Source organism: Brassica rapa, chromosome A08 (genome assembly GCF_000309985.2).
Source record: "Brassica rapa cultivar Chiifu-401-42 chromosome A08, CAAS_Brap_v3.01, whole genome shotgun sequence".
Lineage (NCBI taxonomy): Eukaryota > Viridiplantae > Streptophyta > Magnoliopsida > Brassicales > Brassicaceae > Brassica > Brassica rapa.
In genome coordinates this window covers 4,112,092-4,126,868 of record NC_024802.2, presented here as the reverse complement: position 1 = coordinate 4,126,868, position 14,777 = coordinate 4,112,092, and the positions used below count along the sequence as shown (strand labels likewise).

The window sequence follows — 14,777 nt, the reverse complement described above, 5'->3', positions numbered from 1 at the left end:
AGTGTGGTTTTTTGTTGAGAAAAAAGTGTGGTTTAAGGTAATATAATTAATCTTATAAAACCTTAAGCTTTCGAACAGAGTAAAGATGGAAAAACTTTAAAAAGATTTTGTTTCACCGGAAAGTGACCACCCTGAAACAATTGGTATTTGTTTAGTTGAAAAAAGTCAATTAAAGTGAACAACATGAGTTTCTCAAATCAACATTCTAGATTTACCAGTATGGGTGGAAACTACATTTGTCGAACACTAGAAAATTTTGTAGGATACTAATACCAGGACGGAATGCAAGTCGGTAGAGACCAGAGCTGACAACCCCGGGTCAGTTAACATAGAACACTTTGGCTTTGTTGGGATTGTGAAATCTCATGTCCAACTCTATATTATCCGATTAGTACGATATTGTCCACTTTGGGCCTAATTAGCAAGCCCGCATGGTTTTACTTTTGGTTTCCATCCCAAAAGGCCTCGTACTATTAGAGTTGGACATCTCTTTATATATTAGACACTCCTTGTCTAATTATCCAATGTGGGACTTTGATTGACATCTCTCATTCTCCCCCTCAAGCTAAGGACCACACACCTTGTGCCATTTTTCCTCTAGCGAATCATCTCGGTGCCTTGTCGCATCTTCGACATTCGACACCCTTAGTCGAGAATGTTCTTCCCACAATTCCAGGATCTTCTGACTAATCTCTGCCGAACCTCCCTTTCCACCTTGAAGGGTCCCATTCCTACTCGAAGGGTATTTTGGTCTTCTTGCAGATTTCTCGTCAACCGCTCTGATACCAATTGTTGGGATTGTGAAATCTCATGTCCAACTCTATCTTATCTTATTAGTACGATATTGTCCACTTTGGGCCTTAGAAATTGGCCCGCATGGATTTACTTTTGGTTTCCTTCCCAAAAGGCCTCGTACTATTAGAGTTGGACATCTCTTTATATATTAGACACTCCTTGTCTAATTATCCAATGTGGGACTTTGATTGACATCTCTCAGGCTTTTTGATAGAATTTTCTTGCATCCCTTCTCTCCTTGATACTAAAAAAGTAATCAGTCGTCAAGCAATGCTAAAAATGTTACGAAAATCTTAAATGTGTCTCAAAAACGATGATCATGTGCAAATAGGTTCTCGTATGTGGTCTCAATCTAAGTATGTTAGAAGTAAACTGAAGGAGAAAACTCAAAAAGCAAAAGGAAATGTGGAACTTCATTTCATAGAATATAAGAGGGATACTTCCATAACATTGCATCAACGAAACCCAACGTAGAGCTTAAATGCAGCTTATGGTTCTTTATATAGACACGAAACCCAGCAGCTGCTTTTTTATGTATCTAGTTATGGCATAAACAACAACATTAAAAGCATGTGACAAATCTCTTCAGAGATCTCTCTGCTCCTATGAGTCAGGAGCCCTCTATGAAGAAGCAAATGTGCAGTGTCTCCATCTTCTCTTTACGCAATGGTCTTCCTGCCATGTGACCAGAATGGCATTGCAGGTTTGCGCTTTAAGGCCATGACACTAAACGGACTGTTCTTGCTCTGCAATTTACACATTCCCAAAAGACTTAGTTTCAAGCATTACCATTAATTTGTTGTTTTCTTGCAAAGTGGAAGAAGCAGAACTTACCATTAAACAAGTTCCCTGATCAAGGTCACAAACGGGATAGTCGTGAGGGCAGCAACTATAGTTGTCATCACAACAAGTGGCTGCTTCTAGTGGGCAACATCCCCAAGAAAGGCAGTACTTGCCAAACTCAAAGAGACAACAACAAGTGTTGCTCTCAGGACATGTGTAGTAACTGTCACATTGGGTTGGAGGCTTGATCGGAGATGGAGGTGAAGGTCCTGGGTTTGGTGGGTTTTGGCCATTTTTGATCGGATATGAAGGCTCCACAGCGATTCCACATTTTCCGGCTGAAGCTGCAATGTTACGCTCCATCCTTATGTACCCGCTCTCTCCCCAGCTTGACCCCCATGAGTTTTTCACAATCCAGTAGTCTTTGCCGCTCTCTGTTCCGTACCCGACAGCCAAAACTCCGTGGTCCAGATCTGTTCCGCAAATTCCATCGAATATACCCTTCATAAGGAAAATAACACAATAAAAAAAGCATTAGACTACAGAGATGTAAAAGCAAACAAGCAACCTCGGCAATGATAAAACTCCTAAGAACTATGTAAACATGGTTAAAATACGTACTGAATCATAGAGCTGGAACGCACGACCACCACCCTCAATGGCGACGCTAATTGGTTGGTTAGAAAGTGCTTTCTTCAAGGATTCTTCGCTATTGGCAGGCACATCCTCATATGAATCAATCGTGACAACTTTAGCGTTTTTCTGCAACAAAAAAAAACACACAAAGGTGATATAGGAATCATCCACAAGTTGTTAAGAATTATAATTCCTGGTCAAAACACGAACTCTGGTCTGGTCACAACGTCCATCAACACTCTTGTATGGATAGTCTTCCTCTGTATCAATTCCACCGTTGTTGATAATGAACTCAAAGGCATAGTCCATGAGGCCTCCGTTACAACCTTCATTGTATGAAGTGTCACAATCAACCAATTCTTGCTCAGACAAAGATATTAAGTCTCTGGTCACGATTTTGTTTATGCCCTCCACTGCCCCGATGGCTGAAAACGCCCAACAACTCCCTTCATTATTAAAAAATGATGAAATTAGTTTTTTTTTTTAAAGAAATTAGTTAATTAATAAATCATTATTAACATTAGCGTACTATAAACCATTAACATCTAACAGAAAATATACCTACATATCAATGTTGATTTTATGACAATAAACACAATCGCACCAATTAACTCAATATTTTGTAGTTGACAGTTAAAAGGATTTCATAAATACGTGGGGACTGACTACAACATCTCCCCACCCACCATTCCTGGAAGGGACAAACGTGTCTTTCTCCACAAGTTCCTATAGTTTTTGAACGAACTAGACAAGACAGATAACTAACAAGTTCCGATACAGTAAAAAAAGATTTATGTTTTCCCACTGATACTAGTTATTTTATTCACGTAAAAGGAATTTCAGAAAACTTACCGCAGCTTCCCTGATCTTTAACCTCAGCCACCGCACCTTCCTTCCTCCAGTCAACGCTCTCCGGGAGCGCGTCACCTACACGCGACCCGTAGCGAAGGCTGGTCCTCGTGGATTTCCTCTTGAGCCTAGAGCCGACGTACATGGATCTATACTCGTCGTTAGTGAGATCCGCGAACTTCGTAAGACCCAATCTGTAACTAAGATTCTTCCCGTTGTGGTCGTCGATGAAACGGAGATTGTCTTTAAAGATCTCGAACCGTCGGTCTTTCTCTGTAAGAGAATTCTGAACCTTCCCGTGTTTCACTAGCCATTCATCGTAGAGTTTAGAAACCTCGGCGTCGCTCCGGCTGCCCGCGGAGACGGTGCGGTGATTTTTATCGTAGGAAATGATCGACATATCCATTGCCGATGAGACGGCGATCAACGTTAGGAAAAGGATCAACACAGCATGATTAACAAGCTTCATTTCTTTTTCACTGCTTTTTTTCTTTGGAGAAGAGGAAAATACGATGGACATTGGACAAGAGATGGTCGTGGGGTGTATATATAAAGAGTATTTGCACTCCATACATAAGACTTATACGATAATTAGGCTAATACACTATTTATGTTTTCGATGCAGTTAGGAGAGAATTAGTTTACTACTTTACCCTTACTCATGTATGATCATCAGTGACCGGTAAACTGTAATAGATATAACATATTTTTTTTTTATATCCTGATAATCCAAGTTAACACAAAATCTCCTTGTGTCACGCAAGTGGGCATATTCTTGTTTTTAGAAACTTTTCCATTAGTTCTTTAATCACAGATCTCAAAATTCTCTCAAGACATCCTTCTTATATACAGCAATGTCGACCTTGATCAAAAAAAAAAAAACAGTAATGTCGACTCTCTTTCGCCATGGTACTTCTCCAGTAAACCACAGTGGTTAGCTCGCGATTTTGCTCCAAACCACCGCAAGATTCTCGTCTTCTCCGTGACATTACAACGTCCTCCGCAGCGACTGGCTCTCTTCACCGTCGAAGCCATCTCCAATTCTCGAGCTATCCTCCTTCGCGAATCAGTTATGGCAAGATCAATCCCGAGCTCCAATTGCTGTTGCACTGTAACGGACTTGCCCTTTTCCGCGTTGAAGCCAAGCTCAGATCTCTTCTTATGGTGATTTCACAGATTATTGCAATACAGGTCCTCTGGGCTTCTGGTTATTTTCATATTAACCCACGTCTTTGTAAATTGCAGACACGTCCTCAGTTTAGTCCTTTAACTTCTGATTGTGACAATTTAACCCAGGCGAAAGTTCTGAATTTGCAGCACTGGTGCCTGCATTCTTGAAATCTTTTGTTTATGCCCCAAATAATCTTGATTTCATCAGAATCCTACTCTTTTTATTGCTACATATCCTAACTCATATAACTGTGGGTTAGCAAACATACTATTTTAGCCAAATTTATTGTTTTTTGTTTGTTGATGTTCACACGTTAGCAATATATAGTTGTAAATAGCATGTCACTAATAAACTTAGCCTAGTTTTTATCAAAGTTAACAAAACTATGTTTCCGGTTGGACGGCTACTGGATTATTTGCTAAGACAGAAACCTGCACATTAAAAGTGTTAAACGGTCACTAGAATGTTTAGCTTTCTATTGAATTAGTTAACATGCTAACTTAAATATATATATATATATATATATATATCCATTTTCTGTTAACCTATTTACTGTTTAACACACATATGTTTTGGATTAGTGCAAATATAATTTTTGGCTTTTAAATAACTGATTTAGTGTTATAAACTTTCTTTGGTTATATAAAATGTCTTAGCCATTCAGATTTCTATCATAAGTGTGACATAACAAAAAAGTTACCCGGTTAACAACATGGGCTTCCTCTTGTATAAAATGCCCATTTACACCGTTAGCAGCTGTTGTAAACCTTACACACAAAGAGTTACCCGTTAATAATTTTTTTAGCGTATATTTACATCATAAAACATGCTAAAACTCTAAAAATCAATCTCCACAACTTTCTTTAGCAACATAAATTTTATTTTAACCCAACCTGTGTTTCTGTTCCCTAGCTAAATACAAACCACCAGATTATTTTTAAGGTCAATTTAACATGTCGCTAACTTTCTTTGAATACCATTTTCGGAAATAAAGGTTATAGTATAGAGTTTGCGAGCCATATTTGAATAAGTTACAGTGGTCTGGTGGTTTACGTTGCTACTCTCAAACTCATTTCCCAGGTTCGAGTTGCACCCTTAGACTTATTTTATTTTATTTTTTAATGAGTGGCATAAATGTAAATAACTCATCTTCTTCCCCTAATTTTTTTATGATTTTCGACAGCTTAAGCTGTTTTCATGGCCGCCGGCTTCAGTTTCCTCCTATATCATCAAAGCTTTGTGCGATTTTTTATTGTTTGTATTTCAATTACATAAATCTATCACTAATACACGATTTTGATAATTCAAAACTTAGAAAAAATAAAAACAAATTGCTGGCTCCGATTTCCTTGTCGATTATGGTGATATAGCCATGACACACCACCACTAAGCGTCTCGCCGGCATGTAATCGTTCGTCTGATTTGCCGTTCGTCCGATTTGACTGTGTTCTCGAACATGTCAAATTCCCTCAATTACATTTATATTTTTTTTTTAATTTTTAACCTATTATCACCAGTCATCAAGTAAATATCTCTTTTATAAACAAAAGGATAATTTTATCATTTTGACTATACTGGATCATTTTGAATCCCCACAATTTTTATGTCATAGGTATTTTCTTAATTTGTTATTTTTTCTAAGATTTTCACCCAATTCACTCATATATAAAAGCCAAATGAGATAGCGTGATAAATGTTTTTTTCTTTTAAATAAAATGCTATTCTATTTTTTTGTGTGATGTTGGTTGCTCTTCTTAATTTCTAAAATGCTGAATTTTCGATATAATGTTCAATCTAGATAGGAAAATTCATTTAATCTGACTGAAAGCAAAATATCAAAAGTGATATATATATCAAACAAGTTGAACCTAATCTACAGCGAGAAAAAAAATGCGGGATTAGGATACTTCTTTTTGGAAGATAAATGGTCTATTTGATATATAAAAAATTAACTCAAAATGAAAAGAATGAAAAAAAGAATCGTATTTTTGTATTAAAATTTTAACTTATTTCAGAGTTGGTAGAGAAATTTTGAAAAGTTGTAGAATAAGAGTAAACATTTTACTCGAGGCTAGATAGCTCAACCAATTTTCTACTTGGGCTAGAGTGTGAGTATCACTAACAAATAAATAAATTGAGATATCTATTTAACATGTTTTAGGTATGGTGTTTTTTTTTTTCTCGGCCTAGGTATGGTGTTCAATCTACATTTTGCTTCGATTCCGGTATGATAAAATGCCAAAATAATCTTTCTTTTTTTTGCCGCCAAAATAATCAAAAGTGATATATATCCAATAAGTTGAACCCAATCTACAAAGAGAAAAATAAATATTGGATAGAAAACTTATTTTTAGTAGATAAATGATGTATTTGATATAAAGTTTTTTTTTTTTTGTCATCAACTATACAGACTCATATTGACTCTGTAAACCAAACCGGGTGATCTGCATCCATGTAAACAACAAAAGACGGTTGTTTCCTAGCACTGCGAGCTAGACTATCCGCCTTTGAGTTTTGCGTCCGTGGTACATAGAGAATCTCTGATCGGGTGAAGAACTCTTTCAGGGTCTTGATGTCTTTCAAATAACTTGCAAAAGCTGGCCACTCCTCTGGTTCCGAAACCATCTTCACCAATTGAGAACAATCCGTTGCAAACGTAACCTGAAATTGACGTAAATTCTTCATACATTCCATTGCCCATAATAACGCCTCCATCTCCGCATGAAGAGGCGATAGACTAGCCCGAACATTCCTTACCCCCATCAATCCATCAAACCCTACCAAAGTACTGAGCCAACCTTGTCCTGAGAAGTTAGAACCTTCTTTCCAAGAACCATCCGTAAAACACCATCTTCCAGGAATTGATGGTAATGTCGTATTTATTTGTGGAGCCGTTCCCTGAACATTTAAGACTTGTGCTTCAGCCCATAATGTCGACTCTGTTTCTGTCAGTTTAAGCGTATCCATGGGATCCATATCCAAATTACTGAAAACTTTATTATTCATGTCTTTCCAAATGTACCAAAGTATCCAAGCAAACTGGTCGTCCTCCATCTGCGGGAGGACTCTCCAAAATAGATGATCCATATTTGTGAAGAGTGATTTGGTTGGGAAAAATGTTGGGTTTGATGGTATCTTCGAAAGCGCCCAAACCTGAATAGCTGGAGGACATTCAAAAAATACATAATTTATCGATTCCTCATTAGCTCCACACCTTACACAGCAAATATCCCCCTGAATCCCCCTTGATTGTAAATTCTTCCGCACTGCTATACACCCTGTCACTAATTGCCATAAGAAATGTTTAATCTTTGGTGGGCAACGTATTTTCCAACAGAAAGCCTTTAAAACATCAACCGTGGGACCAATCAGTAATGGTGGTATTTCTCTATCTGGATAGATTCTCTCGACCTGATACCCTGATTTGACTGAATATTTCCCGTTTTTTGTAAAATGTCATCCATCTTTATCTATCCGTTGAGTCCTGCTCAATGGAATGCTTTCTATTAGTTTTGCATCTTGGGGATCCACTAAAACCTGAATTGCCTCCAAATTCCAAGTACGCGAAGCCAAGTCAATGAGAGACTCAACTTTAAGATCCGGATATAAATTGTGTTGATTTTTATTAGCTGGTTTCGGGCGAGTGGTTGGGAGCCAAGGATCATTCCACACCGAGATGGAAGATCCTGATCCCACCCTTTTGATTAGTCCTTTGCTTACCAGAGATCTAGCAGAAACAATACTCCGCCAGTCGTAAGACGGGGAGTATGAATGAATCGGTTACAAAGGTGAAGCATTCCTGTAATACCGACCTTTGAAAACTCGAGAAAATAACGTATTGGGCTTTTCAATCAGCCGCCATAACTGTTTACCAAGCATCGCCGTATTGAAATCAGTGATGTCCTTAAAACCCAAACCTCCTTCATCTTTCTCTGCACATACTTTGTCCCATGATTTCCAATGCATGCCTCTAGTACTTCCCCCTGGACTCCACCAGAATTGTGAAACCGCACTCGTCAGTTTCTTCACATTAGCCTTTGGTAACCGATAGCAGGACATCGTGTGATTTGGTAATGCTGTAATCACTGATTTAATGATCACTTCCTTCCCTCCTTTCGTGAAAAACCTAAACGTCCATCCATTAACTCGCTTATTTAACCGATCTTGCACAAAACTAAAAACCTGGGTCTTTGAACCCCCCATATTTTCCGACAAACCAAGGTAAGATCCCATTCCTCCAATATTCTGAATACCCAAAAAATCCCTTAATTCTTGTCTGACAGATTCCTCAATCTTGTGTCCAAATTGAATTGAAGACTTATCAAAATTGATTAACTGTCCTGATACGGCCTCATATTCCTTTAAAATCCGAAGAATGGTTTGACACTCCTCTTTTTGAGCTTTACAAAAAAAGAGGCTATCATCCGCAAAAAGCAAATGTGATATCGCCGGACAAGCTCTCACTACCTTCATCCCTGTCAATTGTTGACTCTTCTCTGCCTTTTTTATATTTGCAATCAGAGCCTCTGTACATAAAATAAATAAATACGGTGATAACGGATCTCCTTGCCGTAGGCCTCTATGAGGAAAAATAAGACCTCGTGGTTGACCATTTATGAGTACCCTGTATTGAACCGACGATATGCATTCCATCATCAATTTGACCCAATGAAGGTCAAATCCTAATTTCAATAATAATGCCCTAATAAAGTCCCATTCCACTCTATCATACGCTTTACTCATGTCCGTTTTGATTGCCATATACTTTCCTTGACATCCTTTATTGTTCCGTAATCCATGAAACATTTCCTGAGCGATAAGGATATTATCAGAAATCAGCCTTCCTGCCACAAAAGCCGATTGAGTTTCAGATATGAGCAATGGAAGATAGATTTTCAATCGCTGGCATAAAACCTTCGAAATAATCTTGTAACCCACGTTACATAGACTAATTGGCCTCAATTCCGTCATCCTCATAGGTCTCTCTGTTTTAGGAATCATACATATGTTAGTAACATTCAACCGAGTGTCCATATCTCCCGAGACCAAAAAATCATTCACCATCTCCACTAAATCATTTTTTATAATATGACAGGCATGTTGGAAAAAAGAGAGCTGTCATGCCGTCCGGCCCCGGCGCCTTTTCAGGATGCATCATAAACAAAGCTTCTTTGACCTCCTCCTCCGTCGCTAATCTCAACAAGTGTTGATTCATCGGAGGAGTAATGGTCGGTGTTACCTCTGAAAGAAAGCTGTCAAAATCCGATGGGGAAGTGGTAGTAAATAGATCCTCAAAATAACTTATTGCTACTTTTTCCACCCCATTTTCCTCCGTAATCCAATTCTCATCCACATCATGTAAACCAACAATTCTATTACAAACCCGTCTTTGCCTTGTTAAAGCATGATAAAATTTTGTATTAAGATCCCCAGATGCATACCACATATTCCGGCTTTTCTGGTACCAGTACTCTTCCTCATCCTTATATGCATTCTGTAATTTCCTAGAGACCTCCAAAATATCCTCCTGAGATCTAGAATTATCTGTTTGCACCTCCTCTAGGGCTTGTTGTAGTTCATTAATTTTTTCCTTTCCATAAGGAGGATTATCTTTTCGCCACTTAGCAATTTCGTGACGACAGTTACTATTTTTTTCCACTACATTATGTGTACTCCCTTCATTTCCTCCTTCATTATAATCTATCCAACCTGATATAATTGATTCCATAAGGCCCGTCTGTCCAATCCACCTCTTATCAAACCGAAATTGTCCTTTCCTCCTGGTGACTTTATCCTCCAAATATGCCACCACTGGCCGATGATCAGATGCCACCATTCCAAGATACTCTGTATAAGAACATCGGAATAAAGTGTGCCATTCTTCATTTGCTAAGGCACGATCTAGACGGCATCTAACCGTCACAGCCCCTTTTCCTTTTCCTCTTCTCCCTTGCCATGACATTTTGTTCCCCCGGGCCGGAAATTCGAGTAAACCACTATTTCTTATCATATTATTAAAAGGAACAAAAGAATCTGCACTCCTAATAGATCCTCCATCTTTTTCATGATTCCCTGTAATCTCATTGAGATCCCCAATAACAAACCATGGTTCAGATCGTGCCAGTCCATACCTAGTTAACCGTTCCCACACTTGCTCTCGCATTTTTTGAACTGGATCTCCATATACAAAAGTAAGATAAACCGTTTTGCCAAGAGCCTCTGCTTCTACATCAATCATTTGATTGCTAGAATATAATACCTTCACCTGAAATTCGTTATTATAAAAAAGTGCTAAGCCTCCACTCCGCCCCAATGGATCAACTGTTACCAAATTGTCATAACCAAAGTGAGCTTGAAATTTTTGAACAAAATCTGGTTCTTGCTTAGTTTCTGCCAGAAATAAAAAATCCGGTTTATGCCGTATTTCGCTCAAATAACTTATAGTCCATTTACTTCCCATTCCTCGACAATTCCAACTTAAAACTCTCATTAAAAATTATTTTTTTTATTTACTCCGGAGAGCCAGAAACCAGCGGATGTAATGAAACCCTTTGTGGTCAGTCCATAAAATAACCATAACCACTCCAACCCTTTGTTCCTTCATCTTTGCCACTATCCAAATCTCATTCAAAGCATTAAACAACGAAGCCTCTCTATCACAATATAAAACGAAACTGATATGAATATATCGTAACATACTCCCGGTAAGGTTATTAAACCCCCCAAAGTCTTGTCCAATTAACCAATCACCTGATAAACATTTAACTCTTCCACATATCCAGGAATCTCCTCCAACAGACTGAAACCTTTTTAAACCAATTACACTCCCCTTTTTAAAAATAAAACAACAACATACGATAAACAAAAGTGTAATGTTACGCCCCAAGACCCTATAAACCCAGGTACTAAATCGAGTAGTCCCCAAATACTTGTTCGACCAATAAACTAAAATAGCCTTATCGTCTACATTAAGTACCACAGAATGACTTCTTACTCCGAAACCATTCCACCTCCACAGCATGATCCCCCCTTGCGTCACTACTATACCCCAACCCCTCTGCTGCCACAAATACGAGCCAAGCCAGTGTACCCTAAATCTTCTAATTAACACCACTAAACCAAAGAAACCAGATAGACCACCACTCACTACCTTCCGGTACATAAACATATCCACATAACAGTCATACTCCTGAAAAGAACTGTCACCACTATACCAAACCCGAATACAACACAAAACAAAGAAACTGCAATACCAAAGACCCAGCGCATTTTTATTAATCCATTGATTTCTCTCCAGATAAAGACTAACCAACAACCATGAAACAAAACAAAGAGCAGACACAACTTATTCTTTAACTCAAATGAAAACCAAATACTTCTAAAGCTTAGTAAAACCGACGAACAAACAAAACCCTTAAACAGACCATAAACCAACCCCGGTTTGCTCAACCACTCTTGTAGAGGGACTCTATCCATAAACTCAAGACTTCTGCTGGCCAGATTTCGGGTTTAAAGGACCCTTAAACTCTGTTTGCTTACTGGTATCTCCTTGCCTTGTTCCTGACTTAGGTACAGCTCTTTTCCTTGGTGACGCCAGCGCATTGAAGACCCTCATCCTAGAACTCCCCACCGTGCTTAACGCAGGCTTGAACAGGCGCTTACGTAACCCATGTTTCTTCCCTGCATCACCGCCAATCTGACCTTGCTCCTCTTCCACAAACGCCACTTTTTCTTCCTCCTTGCCATTACCTTCCTTGATCACCTCCTCAGCCTCTCCCTCTGAACAATTCTCCATAAAGTCCTCAGCATCCATATCTATTCCGTTCTCAAGTAGGTGCGCCTTAATCTCGTCCATGTCCATCACGTCTTCATCATCTAACTCCCCTTGATCCTCCACCATGCCTTGTACCGTTACTAAGCCTTGTTCCGCCTCTATAGGATCAGAAATTGCTTCTGTTCCATCAGCCTGAGTTTTGGCCAGTTCCTCTTGAAATTTTTGAGATGGCATTGTGACCACCCGCTCCTCGGCATTCCGAATCTCTCCCTCCTCTCGAGCTTCCTCACGTGCCCCTTTGTACTCCTTTTGCTCTCTTGGTTGGTCATTCTCAACTCCACCTCGTGTATCCTCTCTCCTTGCAGGTCTATTACGAGAAGCATCACCATCTCCCCTATAGTTTCCTCGACTGGTATATGCCTTCTTGTTTCCTTTCGCTGATACATTTATCCACTTAAACTCTGGCTCCTCCACCATTTTGCTCTTGCCTTTGCCATAGTGATCACGTCCATCTCTCTCCTTATTATGCGCATTCCCGTTTATCACAACACCCTTGTAGCTCCTCGCCCTATCCTCATGCTTTCCACCTTCATGCCATGAACCGTTTGCATCTCTGCCTTCATGTTTCCTCTCCGGACTCATTTTCTTATTCTTCTCATCTAATGGGCACACTTCATCTTTGTGACAAAAACTACCACACACTTGGCAATAGCCAAATAATTTCTCGTACCTCAACGACACTGGAGCTTCCTCGCCGTCATAGAATTCTCCGCCTGTGAAATCCACCGTGGTTTCAAAACAGAGCTCCTTAAACCCATCAACCACCACTTGAACTCGGGAGTGAACTACATCCACAGCTACCGTCCTTCCAATAGCATTGCCAATGCTCTCGGATGTGGGTTCTGTTTTAAATTCCGCCGGTACGCCTATCACACGTACCCAGAACGGGATCTCAAACGGGTATAGCAAGGACTTTTTTGGTTGCCAGCGTGCCAGAGAGAGCATCCAGTAGTCAAAGTGAAACGGCTGGAGCTTAAGAACCCCTTCCATATCCTCCTCTTTCTCGAAATCAAACTGAAATTTCCCGAAACCCAAGTCTGTACCCACCACCTTCTCCTCCAATTTCCAGATCTTCGGCATATTCGAGATCAGCGCCTTCATCTCCTGTTTCTCAGGATTCATACAGCGACCAAGCAAGGTCTTCGAAAAGGTTTTGATCAACGCTGAATTGTCAAAGTGGGGCACCGAGATCTTCAGCCTCTTGCGAGTGCCTTCAGCGTTCTTCACCTCCCCCACATTACCCAAGAGCTGACTCTGCGTCATATCCAAAAGAAGAAAAGTAAAACTTTGATCTTTTTCAAGAGAAAGAGAGAAAGTTTTGAATGAGATGATAAAACTCATCCCCATATCCCTTTTATACTGATCCAAAATCTTCATTATTCCATTCCCACGATTTCTCCTATTATCGCAGAATCTTGTATAATTATAATTGGAATCAATTTCCTTTAACCAACTCCATCGCAAAACCCATACTTCCCAAATCAATTCCACATCAAATCCATCGCGATTCCCTTTTCTATTAACCCCAGATCTCTGAGTGAAAATACCAAAAGAAAGAACTACGATACCTCTATAAGGATTTGATTCCGTCTTAAAGAGGATCGAAATCAAAATCCAAATCAAGGAAATTTCAAATCGTTGAGATTTCCCCAAATACCACTTCCCCAAGCCAAGCCATCGAAGATTAACCACATATTGCGAGATCGAGCCCTCATAAAAACCTCGAATCCCAGGATTCCAACGCCGTGAGATCATCGTAGATCTAGATCGCCATCTTCGTCGCCACTCCAATACGTTACTTTAGTCACTATTTTCCTTTTTCTTTTGTTTATTTCACATTTGATATAAAGTTATTTTGATATATATAATTAACTCAAAATCAAATTAAAATAATAAGAAAATATTATATTTCTTCTACTACTATTCAAAAAATATGAACTTAAGTTTACCACTATTTCAGACTTGGTAGAGATCATTTGAAAAGTTGTATAATAAGCGTAAACATTTTAATCGAGGGTAATAGCTTAACCTTTTCTTTTAGGTATAGCTTAACATGTTTTCCATTTGGCCTACAGTGTGTGGGTATAATAATTCGATTTAACGTAGTTTTGGTGAGGGTGGAAATTCTGATGCCCTTTCAAGTTACATACGGACCTATTCGGATTTCGTTTTTTTTAGTTAAAGATTTATTTTCTATTTGAATACTTGTAAATTCTGGTTTGGATTTGTTTTGGGTTCATGTACATGTTTAAATCATATAAACAAATTTAAAATCCTAAAATACAATATAATACTCAGAATATAAAAAGATAAAATAAGATATAACATATAAATTTGAATATTGTATGACTAAATATATTTTATCTATTTTATTAGTTTTTATCTATTTTATTAGTTTATCTATTTCTAAATTATATTGTATGACTAAATATATTTTATCTTTTCTAAATTATTTTATCTATTTTATTAGTTTTTTGAACAAATATATTAAGAGCATTTCCAAAAGAAACTATAACTTCAAATATAAAGTTTTTTTGCTCTCCAAAAAAGGAACTTCAAAATTTCAAATTTAGAGTTTTAAAAGTAAAATTTCATATTTGGAGTTTCACTACTCAAAACTATAAATTTGAAGTTTCATTTTTTTAATTTGCATCTTCGTCCTTATAATTAATTATACATCATATTTATGATTCATAAGTATTTTCTCAT

The 14,777-nt window shown here is 38.4% G+C and overlaps 1 protein-coding gene across 3 annotated transcripts; it reads right to left on the bottom strand.

Moving 5' to 3' along the window:
• Window positions 1-1,187: 1,187 nt before the first annotated feature.
• On the bottom strand, window positions 1,188-14,416 carry LOC103833094 (cysteine proteinase RD21A). 3 transcript variants are annotated; one of them, XM_018653393.2, is made up of 5 exons: window positions 3,067-3,620; window positions 2,425-2,660; window positions 2,200-2,340; window positions 1,630-2,079; window positions 1,188-1,541 (listed from the first exon to the last, which is right to left on the bottom strand). In XM_018653393.2, exons 1-5 carry the CDS (start codon window positions 3,581-3,583, stop codon window positions 1,455-1,457), a joined length of 1,431 nt encoding a protein of 476 aa, XP_018508909.2. In that variant the 5' UTR covers window positions 3,584-3,620; the 3' UTR covers window positions 1,188-1,454. The 3 variants fall into 3 exon arrangements, 1 of the variants encoding a protein (XP_018508909.2); XR_004450160.1 differs by lacking the exons at window positions 1,188-1,541; window positions 1,630-2,079; window positions 2,200-2,340 and adding an exon at window positions 13,637-14,410 and having other exon boundaries at window positions 3,067-13,322; XR_004450159.1 differs by lacking the exons at window positions 1,188-1,541; window positions 1,630-2,079; window positions 2,200-2,340 and having other exon boundaries at window positions 3,067-14,416.
• Between the last annotated feature and the right edge of the window lie 361 nt (window positions 14,417-14,777).

Bases quoted from the DNA above. Each gene is read 5' to 3' on its own strand.
- LOC103833094 (XM_018653393.2), bottom strand. From the start codon at position 3,583: ATGTCCATCGTATTTTCCTCTTCTCCAAAGAAAAAAAGCAGTGAAAAA. The intron at 2,341-2,424 runs GTTCGTGTTTTG...TTTTTGTTGCAG, and splicing joins GACGTTGTGACCAGACCAGA to AAAAACGCTAAAGTTGTCAC. The intron at 1,542-1,629 runs GTAAGTTCTGCT...TGTAAATTGCAG, and splicing joins ATCAGGGAACTTGTTTAATG to AGCAAGAACAGTCCGTTTAG.